Source organism: Schistocerca americana, chromosome 3 (genome assembly GCF_021461395.2).
Source record: "Schistocerca americana isolate TAMUIC-IGC-003095 chromosome 3, iqSchAmer2.1, whole genome shotgun sequence".
In the NCBI taxonomy this organism is placed as follows: Eukaryota; Metazoa; Arthropoda; class Insecta; order Orthoptera; family Acrididae; genus Schistocerca; species Schistocerca americana.
In genome coordinates, this window is record NC_060121.1 from 918392899 (window position 1) to 918412577 (window position 19679).

General features: G+C 38.4%; 1 protein-coding gene across 2 annotated transcripts in view; it reads right to left on the reverse strand.

Annotated features, from left to right (window-relative positions):
- LOC124605436 (histone-lysine N-methyltransferase E(z)) overlaps nt 1-17031 on the reverse strand; it is a 96325-nt gene extending 79294 nt beyond the window's left edge. Inside the window, exons 1-4 of one of the 2 annotated variants that reach the window (XM_047137102.1) lie at nt 16894-17031; nt 16078-16216; nt 12871-13079; nt 1803-1994 (exon numbers count right to left, since the gene is read on the reverse strand). In XM_047137102.1, the coding sequence (XP_046993058.1) occupies nt 1803-1994; nt 12871-13079; nt 16078-16213 (537 nt within the window). In that variant the 5' untranslated portion in view covers nt 16214-16216; nt 16894-17031. Of the gene's footprint in view, nt 1-1802; nt 1995-12870; nt 13080-16077; nt 16217-16648; nt 16854-16893 lie in introns of those variants that run through there. The other variant, XM_047137103.1, reaches the window with a different exon arrangement.
- Nucleotides 17032-19679: the final 2648 nt, after the last annotated feature.

A 19679-nucleotide genomic window follows, 5' to 3' on the forward strand; every position in this document is an offset into this window, starting at 1 on the left:
CTAGGGTCCAAGAGTGATTGCAACTTCTGTACCACTTTGTACAACTAGAAGATAAGAGGGAAGCACTTTGCCGCGTACCAAAAATGCTATAAGCAAAACAGGGCAGTTCAAAACGACCACAGTAAACTTCCTGCTCTCTATAGACTCGTCAAAGGTAGAGAATGGCAGTGGGGGTGCAGGAGTGACTACCAACTGCGCCAACAACAAGACAGGCCCGAAAGCAACATGGAGTTCTCGCTGTTGCTGCCATTGCCCCTGGCAGTGGTGCTGTTCCAGTAACAGCTGTTGTTGATCTTTTCCTCTTGAGCTACAAACAGTTGCTGTTATTGTTGGAAATGTTGGAGTCAAAGTTCCAAAAACTCGGGAAACATAACACCGGCACTAGATGAAAACACGTCCCCGAAAGTACAATAGGGTAAGACCTCATGCCACTATTTTGTCGACTCCCGTTATGAATGCATAACATGTACCAAAGACAAGTCCTCAGAAGTAGAGTGCTGAATGAAAGCCAATAATGGGAACAAGAAAATCCCAGTACAAAGCAGGATTTAATCCAGTAAGTAGAGCAGTTGACTGGTAGTAGGTTATGCAAAGGACTGTAAAAGACTTAACCACACTAGCTGTTTCGCCCTATTACTGCGAGCTGCTTGGCCCACATTACATTGTTTGATTGTTCCTCGCACGCCCCTGGTGGTGGTCATCCACCACAATGTGTAGCACCTCTGAACTGCGTTCAGTATCAGCCACTGGTGAGGATATTCATTGATGAGCCAGTAGTTGGTCGACAATCATCTGATGGTAGAGACAGGGTATGGATAAGGCCTGCAGATGGTATTCTCCTCACACATCATAATGCAGGACATCTTCTCATGATGGTTCTATGATGGTGTGGGCAGGAATCAGCATGACTGTGTGGACAGATTTGTTCGTTGTGTAGCATGGGAGCCTTACAGCACATCAATATCTGGATACATTTTGGAGCATGTTGTGCCTTCCAGTCCATTTACTGAAGTTGGGTTTACAAAAATGCACAACAATGCTTGCCTACATGTAGCAGAATTTTGCATGGATTCTTGGATGAAGTGGAGATTCACACTATGGCGAGGGACTTCTTTAAAGAATGGAAGATGATTCCTCAAGACACATTGCAGTATTAAAACGAGCATGCCTGAAAGATTGGATGCTGTGACTGATATGAGAGGAGGTAATATTCAGTGAAGTGTGAAGCACAGAAAATCAAAACAAAGGTGTGTTACTTTCATGTGCTTCCTCAAAATTTGCTTGAAATGTGAATTTATTCATGTTACTTTTGCAACTCTGACTTAATTTGTTTATAATAGTCTTTTTTCGTTGTTGGACATCTAGATAGGACCATACCACAATATTTTATTGTAAAATACTAAATTAGTATCATAAAATGACTGAAATTTAAATTAAAAAATATAAAATAAATTTTAAAAAATCAAAGTGTTGTATTTTTCGTGCCAGTCAGTGACAACAACTTTCCAACAAATGTTGAAAACTAACATCATAATTTTAAAAAATCTCAAAATGAAATAATTTAAATTAGAACTAAACGAAGAAAGAGCTACTTAACAAAGAAGTATTATAGGAGTGTCACTACTAGGAGCCATAGCCACTCTAAAGAGCATAAACCATAGCCAGACAAAACGCTTCCTGAAAAGTTACCCCTCATAAATATGATAGCACCATATACTTGTTTTTCATGAATACAAAATATGTAATTATTGCAGGAAAGGAACATTGGAATTTGCCTTAGTAGAAGAAAAAAAAAATCTTACCTCTTTGGTCTGATACTGCATTAAAGCATTAACAAGCTCCACAAAAATTGTGTCGTCAATGAATCCTGATTCTCGGTCGCCATGAACTTTTCCATCGTAGTTTTTTATCAGCTCTTCAATAAATGTCCCATCTTGATCCAAAATCTCATCTCCCATGTAAGGAATGTTATGCAAGACAGTTTCATCTTCCACCTGCAAAAGATTGAAATTGGCAATTTAACATAAGATGTGAGAATTCAATATGTGAATATTATATACATTTAAAATACTGATACAACCCAATAAAAATTAAAAGGTGTTATGGAAAAGGATATATAAATAAATATACTTCATTACAACGAACAAAATTATCAGAAAATGACCTTCCGATTTCTGTATTGTGATGGTTTTTCCCATACTGAAATTAACATTTGAAAATGATTACCAATGTTAGTAACAATCAAGTTCTGTTTTTTTTTCTCACTCAAATTCTGAACACTCAATACTGGTACTGTTCAGAGCGACGGAATTAATGGAGTGTCTCTTTATGCATTTTATTTGTGCATTCATTGCTTTAGGAGTATTTTTGTGATGTTTAATTATGTTTTCACATTTGCACCCCATATGTAGGTAACCTACAACTGGCTGGGTGACCTGGATCTCAAGCTGGAAGATGTCTTGAAGAAACAACCTATAATTAGAACCAGGCCAATGAAGCACTGCAGTGAAGCCATTCTCTGTCATCCTCTCTCTCTTAAGAGGTACCAATCAGCTGAAGCAGTAGAAAAATAATTCAGATGGCAAGAACATTTCCTGTGAAAGGTAGGCTAAAGGTCATGTTCCAAACTATGGTTTGTATTAAGGGGAGGTTTGCAGGCAAAAATTCGAAAATTTTCACTTTTTACAAAACATGCCCTATAATATGATTAACTCTTTCCTGCACAAAATAGTGCATAAATTATCTGTATGTGATGTTTAGAAGTATTTTATTTTTAATTTTGAAGTCTTACACGCATATCTGAGAGACCACCAAATTTCGGACATGCATCTGTTTATATATCAATATCTCGGAAACTACATTTTATAGAAGGCTGTGATTTTCATCTCCGACAGAAAACACGTGGCGCTCAGTGTTAGTCACACTGCTATTTTGCAGTCGCTTGGCATTGTTTGTTTGTTTTGATTGAAACAGTGACTTTCAACGTAATCTGGTGCAGTTTGACATAATATAAACATACCTTGAAGTGCTAGTCTACTCAAGAAACTTAAGTTCGGTGGAAGCCAACACACTAGATGTGTAAAACTGTGTGTTGTTCAAGAGTTGGAACCCACAAGCATTGAAAAATCAAATTATCTTTATGTGCCACCAGAGAACAAGGGAGATGCGACATCACCCAATGCAAGTAAAACTAAATTACATAAACAATTTGAGGAACTAGGATTACTGCAGGATAATTTAGAAAATAGTATTTCTGGTCTGGGCTATGTTTTGTGTGATATGAACATTTTAATTCAGATGTTGTGAGATACATTATGCTGTAATATTTGTGGCGGAAAAGTAATTATTGAAGAAGATTTTGCTGCAAGAATTGGACTCTCTATGACAACAGTAATTATTTGCACTGGATGTGACAGCAAAAAGTCATTTGTAACGTCAAATGAATGCAAGAATAATCTTTATGAGGTATTTGTTAGACTTTTCTATGCCATGAGAGCTATCGGAAAAGGTCTTAGTGCAGCTCAGTGTTTCTGTTCGGTTACGAATCTACCACCATCACCTACGAAAATTCAGAGGTATACTGAAGTTATAGGGGAAGCTGTTGAATCTGTCCATTCCCTGTCAATGAAGGCTGCACCAAATGAAGCTGTTGAAGTGAACGAAGGCAACATTGATATACCAGTTGCGCGTGATGGGACATGGCAAAAGCTTGGTCACACGCTGAAAAACTCAGTTGCCACAATCACAAGTGTAGACACAGGCAAAGTAATTGATTTTGAGGCACTTACAAAACATTGCTATTGCTCCTGTGACAAAAACGGAAAAAATGAACATGAAAACTGCCAGAAAAATTATGAAGGAACTAGCGGAGGAACGGAAGCTGATGCCGCAATGAAAATGTTTAGCAGATCACTGCAGGAAAGGGGTGTGTGCTACACCCAGTTCCTTGGGGATGGAGATTCTAAGGTGTATAAGTGTGTTGTTGAAGCAAATCCATATGAAAATGTTGTGACAAAGAAATTGGAATGTGATGGGCATGTGCAAAAGAGGACGAGCACACGTCTCAGAAAATTAAAACAATCTCTTCGCACCACCACATTGTCTGATGGCAAGCCACTTAGAGGTCAGCTGACTGATAAAACAATAGATCAGCTCCATAAGTATCATGGAATGGCCATCAGAAATAACAGAAATGATTTAGGAGGTATGAGAAAAGCAGTCTGGGCCACATACTTCCACAAACTTTCAAATGACAGAAAACCGACACATGCACTCTTGCTCACCTGGACCTGAATCGTGGTGTAAATTCCGGCCGGAAGGCTGAAGTTTCAGGAGTGTCTTTTGAACACAAGAACTCTATTCCTGAAGCTGTTACGGAAGCAATAAAATCAATTTATAGGGACCTAACTCACCCAGACCTCCTCCGAAAGTGCCTACATGGGCGAACACAGAATCCTAATGTATCATTCAATGACAATAGCAGGACACGAGTGCCCAAAAATGTTTTTGTAGGCCTCAATACACTAAAATGGGGAATTAGTGATGCTGTATTAACATTTAATGATGGAAATATGGGAAGAAAAAGAGTTCTAAAACACCTTAACATCACTCTGGGCTACCATACTTTACAGGGCTTGAAGTTATTGGAGAAGATAAGACTCGCCAGGGCACAGCATGCAGCTCAGTTCACCACCAAAGAAGCAAGATCAATCAGATAAAGGAGCTTTTGGAGAAGGAAGCTGGCAAAGATGGTGATGCTGACTATGCTGCTGGCTGTTTTTGCGACTTAATTTAAAATTACACAAGTCAATTTTTATCATTTTATACTTTAAATGTGATTTTCTCAAAATGACATTTTTTATGCTTTATGTTCCTATATATACTTGTGATAGCTATATGAAACTTTGGCACCTATTTCATTATAATATATTGTACCTACTGAAGCACAACCATAGCAATAACTTGAATAGATGGCATCTAGGGCATTACGTGTAAAATTATTTCTAAAAAAAAATTGCATAACTGAAAATACATATATATCTCTCCTTTTGTACCTCATCTCTTAATTCTGGTTCAGTAGGCATAAATAACACGGATAAGACAACTGTAAAAATTGTACAATGTTATCTTTATTGGTTCCAGAGATAAAGGTACATGAAGTAGGCTAATTTAACATTGCCCGCATAGGCCCAGCAAACTCCCCTTAATTCAAGAGGGGTGCATAAAGCACAGTAAGATTCTTCAGTTTCAAGTTAACGCAATGACAACTGTAAGTGATCCACATGCAAAAGCAGCAATAGTACTTTTCCAGAAATCCGATCAAGTAATACAAATATTCCAGCTTTGTGACATACATGCTGTGTCAATAACTTGGTACACTAATGAGCATTTATGTGCAATACTCACATAGCACTGAACCATACATCAATAGGCTGAGAGATACGGCTCCTTATGCTGATGACTCACGACATATAATAGTGGTAGACGATAATATGAAGTCTGTACTGTGGCACCGTTGTGTGAGGCACTGTTGTGTGACAGATGAGCATGGCATACAAATAGAGGAAGCAATTGATGCATTAAACCTCCATGTACTGAATAGGGTAGATGTCTAGGCATATTTAAAAACAGTGTTGGTACCACAGCCAACATTGACAGAACACCCAACAAATCAGTACACAGCTACAAAAATCAACTTTTGGAGAATCTTTCAGCATGATACTGGAAAAGGAGGAGATTAGTATTAAATGTCACATTGACAACACAGTCATTAGAGACGGAGCACAAGCTCAGATTAGGGAAGGAAATCAAGCATGCCCTATCATAGATCCTGGCATTTGCCTGAAGCGATTTAAGAACATTGCAGAAAAAGTAAGTCAGGATAGCTGGACGCAGATTTGGACTATTGTTCTCCCGAATGCGAATCCAGTGTGCTAATCACTGTGCCACCTTGCTCGGTTGTTACTGGAAGAGGCCACAATGTGATGACACATCTGTTAGATCCTGGTTTACAATGGAGGAATATGGGACAGGAACACAATCACTTTCGATATAATTATAAAAGACTTACTGAGAAAAATGAAGTGCAGAAATTGACCTTCAAATACTACATGCTAACCAGAGCATAGACTACATGGCATAGACACTTACAATGATCTTGCAAAATCCACAAAATGTGGCCTTTCCAGTACAGAAAATTACTAGACATTGTGGCTTGCCTTGAAGTGCAGAGCTTACAAATCTGGAAAAAATGGCGTACAACTATGCAAATTTTATGAAAGAGCTTTACGACATGAGAAGAGAAAAACTAGATTACTGTTATATAGATCAGTCAAAATCAAATACACAGCTATCATAGATACCACAAAGAAAAGACATTGAGAACAATATGTTCCGAAGCAACTGCAGCCTGATTAAAATTATTTGACAGCTGACATCTGTCGCTTACCAGTACAGTGTTGCCACATCGGCTGCCACTTGGGTAAAGGTGACAAGTACTGAAGTGCTGTTCATGTTATGTGAAGCAGTGTTGGAAGCAACTGCCATCAGGTATGGTAGAAACATCAGTTTGTTTTAAGAGACAAATGACTGAACTGTGGCAGGTGATGCTTCTGTAGTCCTGAACTTACTGTCATTTCCTAACCTAACCGCAACCTCATGATAAGCAATGTAGCTGAGAAAATGGTGGTAAGCAACCTGCAGCAGACAAGTTAATCATGCTCAATTTGAAACTTTCTTGCAGATTAAAACTGTGTGCCGGACCGAGACGAACTCGGGACCTCTGCGGGTAAGTGCTCTACCAACTGAGCTACCAAAGCACAACTCATGCCCCGTCCTCACAGCTTTAATTCCGCCAGTATCTTCGTCTCCTACCTTCGAAACTTCACAGGAATTAAGGCTGTGAGGACGGGGCATGAGTCTTGCTTGGGTACCTCAGTTGGTAGAGCAGTTGCCCGCAAAAGGCAAAAGGTCCCGAGTTCGAGTCTCAGTCCGGCACACAGTTTCAGTCTGCCAGGAAGTTTCATATCAGCGCACACTCCACTGCAGAGTGAAAATCTCATTCTGCATGATCACTTTGTTGACGGTGATTAAAGTTGACTTCTATGAGCTAAGTACAGACAGAAAAATTACAGTTTAAGTACTAAAAGCAAAATGTAATTTCTTGTTTTCATTAGTTATCTGAAACTACCCCCACACTGGCTACATGTGCTGACACGATACCAACCAACGAGCAGTTCTAGTTGGCACTTGGTTGTAGGTCATATATGGCACAATCTGATCCCGAATGAAAACAGAACAATGGGAAAAAAATAAGAGCTAGTAAAAAAGTCAATACGATGATGAAAATGAAGCAACAAAACATTAAAAATAAAAATCTACATTTAACCCAATCATTTGAAAACAATAATAAACAGTCCACTTGATAAAGATTTAAGTCCAACAAATAGGTGTGCATATGGCGACGCTGGTACACCAGACCATACTGCATAAAAGTGTCCAGTCTACGAAGATTTGTGGACTCAAATAACTGACATGGGTACAATAAGTAAAAAATTGATAGACAAGGACAACCGGCATCTGGTGAATGAGGTAGCAAACAAGATACCTGGCAGAGAACTTAGAAAATATTTACATCATCATCATTATCATTTAAGACTGATTATGCCTTTCAGCGTTCAGTCTGGAGCATAGTCCCCCTTATAAAATTCTTCCATGATCCCCTATTCAGTGCTAACTTTGGTGCCTCTTCTGATGTTAAGCCTATTACTTCAAAATCATTCTTAACCGAATCCAGGTACCTTCTCCTTGGTCTGCCCTGACTCCTCCTACCCTCTACTGCTGAACCCATGAGTCTCTTGGGTAACCTTGCTTCTCCCATGCAAGTAACATGACCCCACCATCTAAGCCTGTTCGCCCCGACTGCTACATCTGTGGAGTTCATTCCCAGTTTCTCTTCGATTTCCTCATTGTGGACACCCTCCTGCCATTGTTCCCATCTACTAGTACCTGCAACCATCCTAGCTACTTTCATATCCGTAACCTCAACCTTACTGATAAGGTAACCTGAATCAACCCAGCTTTCGCTCCCATACAACAAAGTTGGTCGAAAGATTGAACGATGCACAGATAACTTAGTCTTGGTACTGACTTCCTTCTTGCAGAAGAGAGTAGATCGTAGCTGAGCGCTCACTGCATTAGCTTTGCTACACCTCGCTTCCAGTTCTTTCACTGTGTTGCCATCCTGTGAGAATATGCATCTTAAGTACTTGAAAACGTCCACCTGTTCTAACTTTGTTTCTCCTATTTGGCACTCAATCCATTTATATCTCTTTCCCACTGACATTACTTTCATTTTAGAGATGCTAATCTTCATACCATAGTCCTTACATTTCTGATCTAGCTATGAAATATTACTTTGCAAACTTTCAATCGAATCTGCCATCACAACTAAGCAAGACTGCTTATTTTGTGTTCACAAATCTTAATCTCACCCAGCCAGTCTATTGTTTTCAACATATGATCCATAAATAATATGAACAACAGTGGAGACAGGTTGCAGCCTTGTCTTGCCCTTGAAACTACTCTGAACCCTGAACTCAATTTACCATCAACTAACTGCTGCCAGACTATCCATGTAAAGACCTTTAATTGCTTGCAAAAGTTTGCCTCCTATTCCATAATCTCGTAGAACAGACAATAACTTCCTCCTAGAAACCCGGTCAAACGCCTTTTCTAGCTCTATAAAGCATAGATACAATTCCCTGTTCCACTCATAACACTTCTCCATTATTTGCCGTAAGCTAAAGATCTGGTCCTGACAACCTCTAAGAGGCCTAAACCCACACTGATTTTCATCCAAATGGTCCTCAACTAATACTCGCACTTTCCTTTCAACAATACCTGAGAAGATTTTAACCACAACGCCGATTAAAGAGATACCTCTGTAGTTGTTACAATCTTTTCTGTTTCCATGTTTAAAGATTGGTGTGATTACTGCTTTTGTCCAGTCTGATGGAACCTGTCCCAACTCCCAGGCCATTTCAATTATCCTGTGTAGCCATTTAAGACCTGACATTCCACTGTATATGATGAGTTCCGACTTAATTTCATCCACCCCAGCCGCTTTATTGCACTGCTATCTATTGACCATTTTCTCCACTTCCTCAAATGTGATCCTATTTCCATCATCATTCCTATCCCATTGTACATCGAAATCTGAAACATTGCTGATTGTATTTTCACCTACATTGAGCAACTCTTCAAAATATTCCCTCCATCTGACCAAGGAATCCACAGGATTCACCAGCAGTTTTCCTGACCTGTCCAAAATACTTGTCATTTCCTTCTTACCTCCCTTTCGAAGACTGCTAATTACACTCCAGAATGGTTTCCCGGAAGCTTGACCCAAAGTCTCCAACCTGTTTCCAAATTCTTCCCAAGATTTATTCTTTGATGCTGCAATTATCTGTTTGGCTCTGTTTCTTTCTTCAATATAACTTTCTCTGTCTACCTGAGTTCTAGTATGTAGCCATTTTTGATATGCCTTCTCTTTCCTTTTACAGGCTGCCTTGACTGTGTCATTCCACCAAGCTGTTTGCTTCATCCTACCTTTACACACTACTGTTCCAAGACATTCTTTAGCCACTTCTAGTACTGTGTCCCTGTACCTTGTCTATTCCTTTTCCAATGACTGTAATTGACTACATTCAACTAACTGGTACCTTTCTGAGATCACTGTTATGTACTTGTGCCTGATTTCCTTATTCTGAAGTTTCTCCACTCTTATCCTCCTATATATGGACCTGACCTCCTGCACTTTCGGCCTCACAATACCAATTTCACTGCAGATTAAATAATGATCAGTGTCCTCAAAGAATCCCCTGAATACACGTGTGTCCCTCAGAGCCTTCCTGAATTCCTGATCTGTTATTATATAGTCAATGACAGATCTGGTTCCCCTGCCTTCCCAAGTATACCGATGAATGTTCTTATGTTTAGAAAAGGAGTTTGTGATTACTAAACCCATACTGCCACAGAAATCCAAGAGTTGTTTCCCGTTCCTGCTGGCCTCCATATCCTCTCCAAATTTACCCATAACCTTTTCATACTCTTCTGTGCGATTTCCAATCCTGGAATTAAAATCACCCATGAGCAGAACATTGTCCTTGTCCTTTACTCTAACAACTACATCACTGAGTGCATCATAAAAACTATCCATCTTATCTTGATCTGTCCCTTCACAATGTGAATATACTGGCACAATCCTAATTTTCTTGCTAGACACTGTCAAATCTATCCACATCAGTCGTTCGTTTACATACCTTATTGAAACTATGCTGGGCTCCATTTCTTTCCTGATGTAAAGCCCTACACCCCATTGTGCTATTCCTGCTTTGACTCCTGACAGGCAGACCTTGCATTCTTCCTCTTCCTCTTCCTTCTCACCCCTTACCCGAATGTCACTAACAGCTAAAACGTCCAGCCTCGTCTTACTTGCAGCCTCTGCCAGCTCTATCTTCTTCCCACAGTAGCCCCCATTGATATTAATAGCTCCCCATCTCATTACCATTTGTTTGCCAAGTCGTATCTTAGGAGTCCCTGGTTTGTCAGTTGGAGGTGGGACTCCGTCACCTCCAAAGGTCCGAGGCATTTTGCTCTGATTGTTGCCAGCACCATATTTAAAGTACCAGAGAAGCAGGTTACTAGCCTTACTTACCCCGAGTCCCATTGAGTTTTAGCCGTAACGGTTGAGGGACTAACCGGTGGATTTGGTAGTCTTCGCCGTATGAGCACAAAGGTGACCACGACTCAGAATATGTCCGAGATGCCCAGCCTTATTCCAAAGTAACTGGTATATTTACAATCTAAGAAAAACCCAACTGTAAATCATAATGCTGAAGTCAAGACTGTGAGTGAGTGAATGAACATCACCATGGATTCACTGACCCAGGAATTAATTTTTACATAGAGGGCAAACAGAAACAGTGGCTATGTAACTAACAATGTAGGAACTACGGCGGAATGAACAGGAACCTGCAAGTGACCAATATGGGTCTTACAGAAAGAGTAGGCTGTGGGAGGGTGGTGCAGTTGATCCATTAGGTTCCACTAGTAGACTCCACTGGGACTGCGGGTGACAGCACAACTCATCTGTGGCTAGGTTGATATGCAATGGATTTCGGATTGTTTGGGTTTCCTGGAATTCCGGTTCTAGAGATTACAATGCTACCCCCAGCAATCATGGACTCATTCGTATACAAGTAAGTACTGGTAGCATGGGTCAAGAATGTATGGGTGCTGATAATCTCAATGTTGAGCATCCCTAAACCACACAGATACAGAATTACAGAGAAGGTACTTCCTGAACAAAATATCTTCTGCAACCCTGATGTTTCCCATGTGGTTAAGATTATGAAATGCCACAAGGCCATCCGTTGTGGTGGTAGTGTAGATGAGTAACAAATGTAGTATCCCAGGTTAGGGGTTTTGGTGTTTTTACTTTTCATTTAACATTTTATACATTTTCTATTTCCTTTATAAATAATTTTACTAGCTACTGAAAATGTTTAAATCATAAATCTTGAACTGAATGTTAATAAAAGTCAAACACAACTTTCTGTAGCTACGGAAAATACAACTCGCATTAGATTCCAGGAGGTTGGTGTCAAAGTTGTACGCAATAATAAATAAATCCAGATTCATGCTAGGAAGTTTCACTTCAAGATACTCTTGCTGCAGAGGGAAAGAGTCTGGGAAAATAAAACATTTAAATGGTGGCATAAAATCAAGCGTATTTTTCATACTCTGCCCTACACTACATTATTTTCATGAAAGTGGCATCGTAAAAAATTTGAAGGGGTGAAGAATCATTGGTTTATCTCTTATTCATCTAAGAATATGTCTAGAGCTAAGGGGCGAAGAATCATTGGTTTACCTCATATTCAACTAAGAATATGTCTAGAGTTAACTCTGAGAGTTACATCTGTGTGTGTGTGTGTGTGTGTGTGTGTGTGTGTGTGTGTGTGTGTGTGTGTGTGACCATTATATTTTCATGTACATGTTTTAATATAACATCACCCTATCTTAATTAAAACAGCTAATAGCATTTAGAGGGAGGTACCAACATAAGCCGCAATTGGGCACTGAAATAATTCAGAGGCAAAAACGTTGAAAATTTGTGCTGGACTGGGCCCGGACTGTGATTTACTATTTATGCAAGCTGTCGCCTCAACCACTTCAGTTACCCAAACCTGTTCTTCATACGACTCAAATGCTCACCTTATTGCACATTATAAAGAAGCAGCCCTGTCCACTTACCTCATTGCTCGCAGCATTACCCAAAAGAACAGACACAGCACATATATAGTACATCTGTAAGCTTCACTGCTATTATATCCTCAGTGCATCTGTGCGAAAGGATCTGAACCTCTTGCGAGAATATAGGAAAAATTTAGTAAATGAGGTAAGTAGATAGGAAAGCCACTTCACAGTGTGTGATAAGTTGAGAATTTGGGTTGGATGGAGAGCATGCTCAGATAGACAAAGGGGTTAACGTGACCACTTGCTTAAAGCAGGAAATCCAGGTTCGAGTCCTGGTGCAGCATGAATTTTCAACCTTTGCCACCAAATTATTTCAATGTCTAATTGCAGCTGATGTCAGTACCTCCCTTGAAATACTGGTGTTTACAGCAACTGTTTTTGTCAAAAACAATGGTTTCTGTTCTGTCGGACACGTCCAACAACACACACACTGCACATATATAGTAAAACAGTTACATCTACTTAAAAATAATGAGAAGTGAAATATAAAAAGTGACAGCCACTAATGCATATACAGTTTTAGACCATTATGTTTATGATGTGACTTACCATGAAATTCTGCTGTATAGGAGCCCATGTGTACATAGTTGGAATAGGTGTAACAGCATTTATAATCTTGACAGGACTATTTTGCACTTCTCCATCACAGCAAACTACTTCTGCTTTTTTCATACAGTTTGCATGAGGTGGTGCTTCAGCCAAAACAACCCATATGGCTTTGCTTTCTTGCCAGCGTTTCTGTTCAGCGATAAGTATATCTAAATAGTAAAGAACTTTAATTTGGTTATTATTGTACACAATCACATAACATATAGAAACATAGTACAAATTTTCCCTAGATTCCCAGTTTTACAAATTATTTGATAGCAGATCAGTATGTTATCAAATACTGGACACTTTCTGTAATCCCTTTGTAGTTATATTTGTATTTAACACCCATATAGTCATGATACTGACACTTGATTTGTCAAGATCATTTCAAAACATACAAGATTTACACAGTCATTATGATAAACATCATACATACAAACCTGAATACAAAATATGAATGAAATTAAGAATAACAATGGGTGTTTTTTAAATCTCAAACATATGAAATAAAATCTCAAGTTATTATGCTGCTTCAAGACTCAGCAACTTCAGTCAGTTCCATTACTTCACCACACTGCAACACTTCACCCGTGACACCATGAGGCCATATCTTTGCCTATAACAGCAACATAATATCACTCATCAACTTCACTGTGTGATCCGTAACTATAACAAACAAACCAAATTTGCAGTACCGCCTGTAGAATTTGACTCTTAACTTAGTTATGTTGTGTTACATGATGTCATGTTTGCGAAGCGTATTTGGAATGCATCATGTTTGATGGAATTTTGTCACCTATGATGGTGCTCTCTAGGTCAGAATGTTTATGTTTGTGAGTTGTATGTAAGTGATGTTAGTGAGGCATTGGACTTACTTTTACTATGTGCTCTGGAAGTTCGTTTTGTTGGCTTGTCAAGTGAGTTATTTCATCATCATTAGTTTCTGGTTATTAATTTGTTTTCAGTTTTGAAACTGTTAGTTCACCATGTTGTTAATTGTTGGAAATTTAATTTTTTATTTAGGACTACTAAACGTTGCAATTCCACCTGTCTGCTTTGACCCATAACTTTCTCAAGATGGCAAGGGTGCACTACATGGTGACCAAGATGCTGCTCATTACACTCACAAACAATCATAAACAACACATGAAATAATTAACACCAGCAATAAAATGAAGCTAATATGTCAACTGTGGGAAGTAGACAGTTGTGGATGGGAAGAAACTAAACAAACTACAACAAGAATATCGACACCATTTCAAAGTTCTTAACATTCAACACAACCAAAAAATGAAAACCATTGGTCTTACATAGTCAGCTAAAAACAAAGTCCTCAACATAAGGAAAAACCCATTTTCACAAATTTCACTTTACCTATATAGCTCAAACTAAGCTCTCAATACTAGGAACCCAAGTATAATTCAAAAACCTGATACTGTACGTTTAAGTTGACCTGCTAACTCAAAGCCTGCAGTATCAAAAGCGAACACACATCCAAATTGTAATCAAATCCATTATACGGACCTTTACTTACAATATCTATCCACAGTAAAACAAACTAAAAGTCACATATCTAATATTTGAAGTGTAACAAAATCACCTGCAACCAGTCTAAATAACTGTTAGAACTTGCATAGGTACAACACGGTCAAAGCATGGTGCTACTACTTTTGAATGACCTGAAAATTATCAGCAGGCTTATAAAACAGAACAAAAAGGATAGCAGATGAGAGAGAGAGAGAGAGAGAGAGAGAGAGAGAGAGAGAGAGAGAGAGAGATGTAGAACTGTGTTTAATAAGGGGGAAACATCAGAATTCGAAAATAACCTCACTGAAAGGACAACTGTATTATCATAGTCTAGAAAAATGGCAAATAAATTCACACATGTAGCTGAAAATCTTGTACAGCGAAATTCACAGCCCTATAATGAGTTAGTCCACATATAGGCAAAATCCTAAAAAGCTCTCTACACCCTGCTAATGAGAAGGAAATCCTACACATGATCACTGATAGTATTACATCACATTAAAGGATGGTTCGTTGGTATCTAGTACATTATTACCATCGGTTGCAGCAGCTGTCGCTGGCTTATACATTTTTCTACTAGTCACTAAGTGCACCTATTGACAATCCATTGCAGTGTTTGACCAACTGTTTCATAAACTAGTTTATGATGTGACTTCAGATTAGTGGACCCTCCATGTGACCATCAGCATCATTGTTCAATGGTTATTTATCAATAACCAAGTCTATAATTTAACTGCTCCACAGTTTTAATTGCTCTGATTTATCTACAAGTTTCTGTTACTTTCAATGACTTTTGCTACGACATATCAATGTATTATGAGTTACAGCCGTTACAATCCTATGTTGAATAAACTGCCTAATTACTCTGAAGTTGGCAAGGTCATTTATTTGCATTTATCTGTTCTTCCTCTGCTCCTCCTTTTTCTACCTGATGGCTTTTTGTGGTATCATTAGCTGTTTTACAGTCTTCTTAAAATGCCTTATTTTCACTTAACATAAGATGTGGTTGGCTGTCCATTATTTTCTCTTCTGATACGTTTGAAAAACTAGGTGGTCTAATGACTTTCGCTATGAGTGTCTCCTGAAGCTGTTTTCAAAGTTACAGTGGCACCTGGAATATGTTGTTTTTATACCTGCAATCCTACCTCCGGGTGTGAAAAAGTACTTCAAAAAGACGAAAATCCACTTAAATGAATACAACACACTAACCGCTTCCACCAAGTAATGGCATATATTGAAGGCCCTGAAGAGTGAACTACTTGGAAAAGAATTCACTAATATGAAAGTAGGTAGTTATAGAATGTCAAAATGTTTGATTATATCACTGGTTCTCCAACGTAAATTAATCAGAACTATTCTATGGAAAGTACTTTAACCTAAATGTCGAACAAAAATTTTTAAATAGGGTTTATACACACAAACCCTCTCACTCTATACCACATACACCAGTGTCCTAACTGTGAACAAAACAGTTGGTGCTTAGTAGTATCTATCCTGTTTACTGTGGATGTACACCGCAGAGCTCAGTTAAATATAGCTGCTATTTCTCTTGTGCACCTACAAATTTTTGTCTTTTGCCAATGAAGACACATCAATTTCTAGTTAACCACAACACATGGTATTCCTCTGTTTACATACCGTTCATCTGTTTTCGGTTCTGATTCCAAGCAACTTTAACTTCATCTGCACGTTTGAAACGTTTCATCTGACGCAATCTCATGTACTCCGATTTCACACGTTTCTTCCATTCTGCTGAAATCTTCACTTTGGACATGGTCTGTGGAAGAAAAAGTAGCATTACAACATTGTCAACATAAACAAATTGCCATATCTACATACACAACTTTTTCGTCCCTATGGTTAACAATAACAACATACAGCAACCCAGTTTTATCAATATTACACCTGAGTTACCTTTCAACATAAGGATTTTGAAAAACAAAAAATAAAACGACTAAATCAAAACAGTGGCAATTTCTGCCGTACCATTTAAGTAAAGGCATATTATGAAAGACATTTAATAATTTACAATTTTCAACGAGTTGCTCGATAACACCACATAGCTATGCTATGGAAAACTTATTCTACGTTTTCTCCATCTGCGAACGCTGGTACTTTAACAACATGACAATTTGTCACAGCATTCACAATATCTGTGCTAAAACTGGATCGGGCGAGCTTCACAAAAGAGACTAAAGCAAATCCTTACTGTAACGCAAACAAAACTACTGAAGGATAGTGTCAGTCTTCAAATAACTATTAGGCTTCGTATGCATCACTGTCTTAACCTGGAGACGGGCGGCACTAAATCGTCGAGTTTTGATACAGTTTTCGAAGCTCGAGCTACTGACCAATACCTTACTTGTCTTCATATGTGAAATGCTATTTTTTATTTAGTGCGACTGGAAACGATGAGGAAGAAAGATATGTTCCAAATTCAAACTGTTTACTTACTTTCTTTGGCTATTAACACGGCAACATAAAATTTAAACAAATAACTGTCACTGGATATTGACAAACATTTAAACCTATGTCACAAACATCCGAACACCCCCACAAGCACACTGCACAACACTCCATTGGCGGGTTTCTCAGACGTTGCAAATCGTTGGTATCGAATCGTTCCGTTTTTGGCAGTAATCTCTACCTGCTATAAATGTTATCTATGATAGACCAGAATGAGAATTCACGTAGATCTTCAGGTGAACGGAAACTAAACAAGCGAAAAATAAAGTACGAAATTTGTTTAAAGCGTATTTTGTGACTGACGGTGACGTCAAACTCTTACATGCCTTCAAGAATATATTCGCGAAAAACTGAAGGCGCTGAAGTTGAGGCCGCTGTTCAAGAATGGAGATAAGACAGACGTTAAGAATTATCGACCAATCTCTTGGTTACCAGGTTTCTCAAAAATTTCTAGAAAAGTCAGAATTTTCAAAGAAAAATGATATTTTCTACGTCACGATATGCTTTTCAGAAATGTCAGAACACACGAAGTACAGTAAACTGTGTATTAACTTTTTAGCCATTTCTGTACAGTAAGTACATCATGAGTTTGGACATGTCAAGTTTTAATGAAATGCTGTACATATTCTATAACAATCAAAAGTAATAATGAGGATAATAATAATAATAATTATTTATTTAGTTTTGGTCGTGTGACATCTTATAAAGATATAGGACAGGTCTATAAATGACACAGAAAGTTAAAAATTGCACACACACACACACACACACACACACACACACACACACATACATACATACATACATACATGTATATATATATATATATATATATATATATATATATATATATATATATATATATATATAAAATAAGATCAATACAATGCTGTGGACTACAAATATCTAAATTATTAAAACATTACATGTACAAGTAGTACATTTTAATAAACAAATAATTGCCATAAATTGTTTATTAATTTAAAGCACTCCGTCTTCAGGCCACGAGTGTCCTACCGGGAAAGTCCGAACACAGTGTCATCCTCAGTGGAGGATGTGGATAGGAGGGCCGTGGGATCAGCACACCCCTCTCCCGGTCGTAAGATGGTATTCTTGACCAAAGCGGCTACTATTCGGTCGAGTAGCTCCTCAATTGGCACCACGAGGCTGAGTGCATCCCGAAAAATGGAAACAGGTGGCCTGGATGGTCACCTATCCAAGTGCCGACCACGCCCGACAGTGCTTAACTTCTAATCTAATCTAAATCTCACGGGAACTGGTGTATCCACTGCGGCAAGGCCATTGCCCTGTTTATTAATTTAACATTATTAAATTCTGTTTTGTTCTGAGAGATATTCATTTACAGAGTAGAAACTGTGGTCCCTTAGAAATAACTTCAACTTTTTTTACTGTTGAACAAGCTGTCTTGCTTTACCAACTTGATGTTGTTAGGAAGGTGGTTATACAACTGTGTGTCTCTATGAAGGACGCGCTTCTGGTAAGCTGATGTTCTGGCATATGACTGTTATTGCCATTTCTTGTTGTGTAATTGCACACAGAGCTGTTCAGCTGATAGGCTGTTCTCTTACAAAGACTATTGTTTCAAATATATACAGGCATGGGAGGTTCAGTATATTTAGAGTAGCAAAAAGAGAGCGGCATGAATCTTGCCTGTTTATGTTGCAGATGATTCTGATAGCTCGTTTCTGCGTTTTGAAAACAGATTGACTACAGGGTGCATTCCCCCAAAATATTTTTCCATATCGGATTGCTGACTGGAAATGTGCGTGATATTCTTGTATTACTATTTCTCTATTACAGCTTGAACTTAGCATCTGTAGCATGTAACAAATTGATGATAGCTTGGTTGTAAGAGCTTTAATGTGTGTATTCCACTTGTGATCACTCTGCAGATATATTCCTAGGAACTCAATATCATCAACTAATTTTACAATGTTGTTGTTTACTTTCAATGCATGTTCATTTTGTTGTTTACAGTGGGATATATGAAAGTTCGTGGCCACCGTTTTCCCGGTGTTAATTACAAGTTTTATTTTCAAACCAGTGTGATAGCTCCAGCAATGATGCATGTGTAGTTAATTGAAGCTCTTTTTGGTCTGACCCTGTAATCAAAATACTGGCGTCATCTGCAAATAAAGTTTTCTGTTTGGCATGGGCAGTGTCATTCAGGTCATCAATATACAAAAGAAGCAGGATAGGACCTAATGTTGATCCTTGTGGCACACCATATTTGATAGTAGTTCTTTTCTGATGTGTATGTTGTTCTTCTTGAAATGTTTTCAGTTATTGTGTCTTGTTTGAAAACAACTTTTTGTTGCTGGCTAGTAAGATATGATCTAATCCATTCATTTGAAATACCTCTAATTCCCTTTCTTTTCAACTTACATAGTAGGATACCATGATCTAAAATGTCAAATGCTTTGGATAGGTCCAAGAATATTCCAGTAGCCATTTCCATTTCATCTACAGCTTTTAGAATGGAGTGCAAATATTCATAGACTGCCGTGGTTGTGGATCTAGATTGCCTGAAGCCATGCTGATGATTTGACTGCAATAAGTTTTTGTTAACAAATTCTAGCAATCAATTATAAAAGGGCTTCTCAAAGATCTTTGAGAAGTCACTAAGCTGTACTACAGGTCTGTAATTGTTAACATCATCTGTGGCTCCCTTTTTCTGCAAGGGGGTTACTTTTGCTATCTTTAGAAGATTTGGAAAGGTACCTGTGGAAAAGGAGTGATTAACAATATGCTTC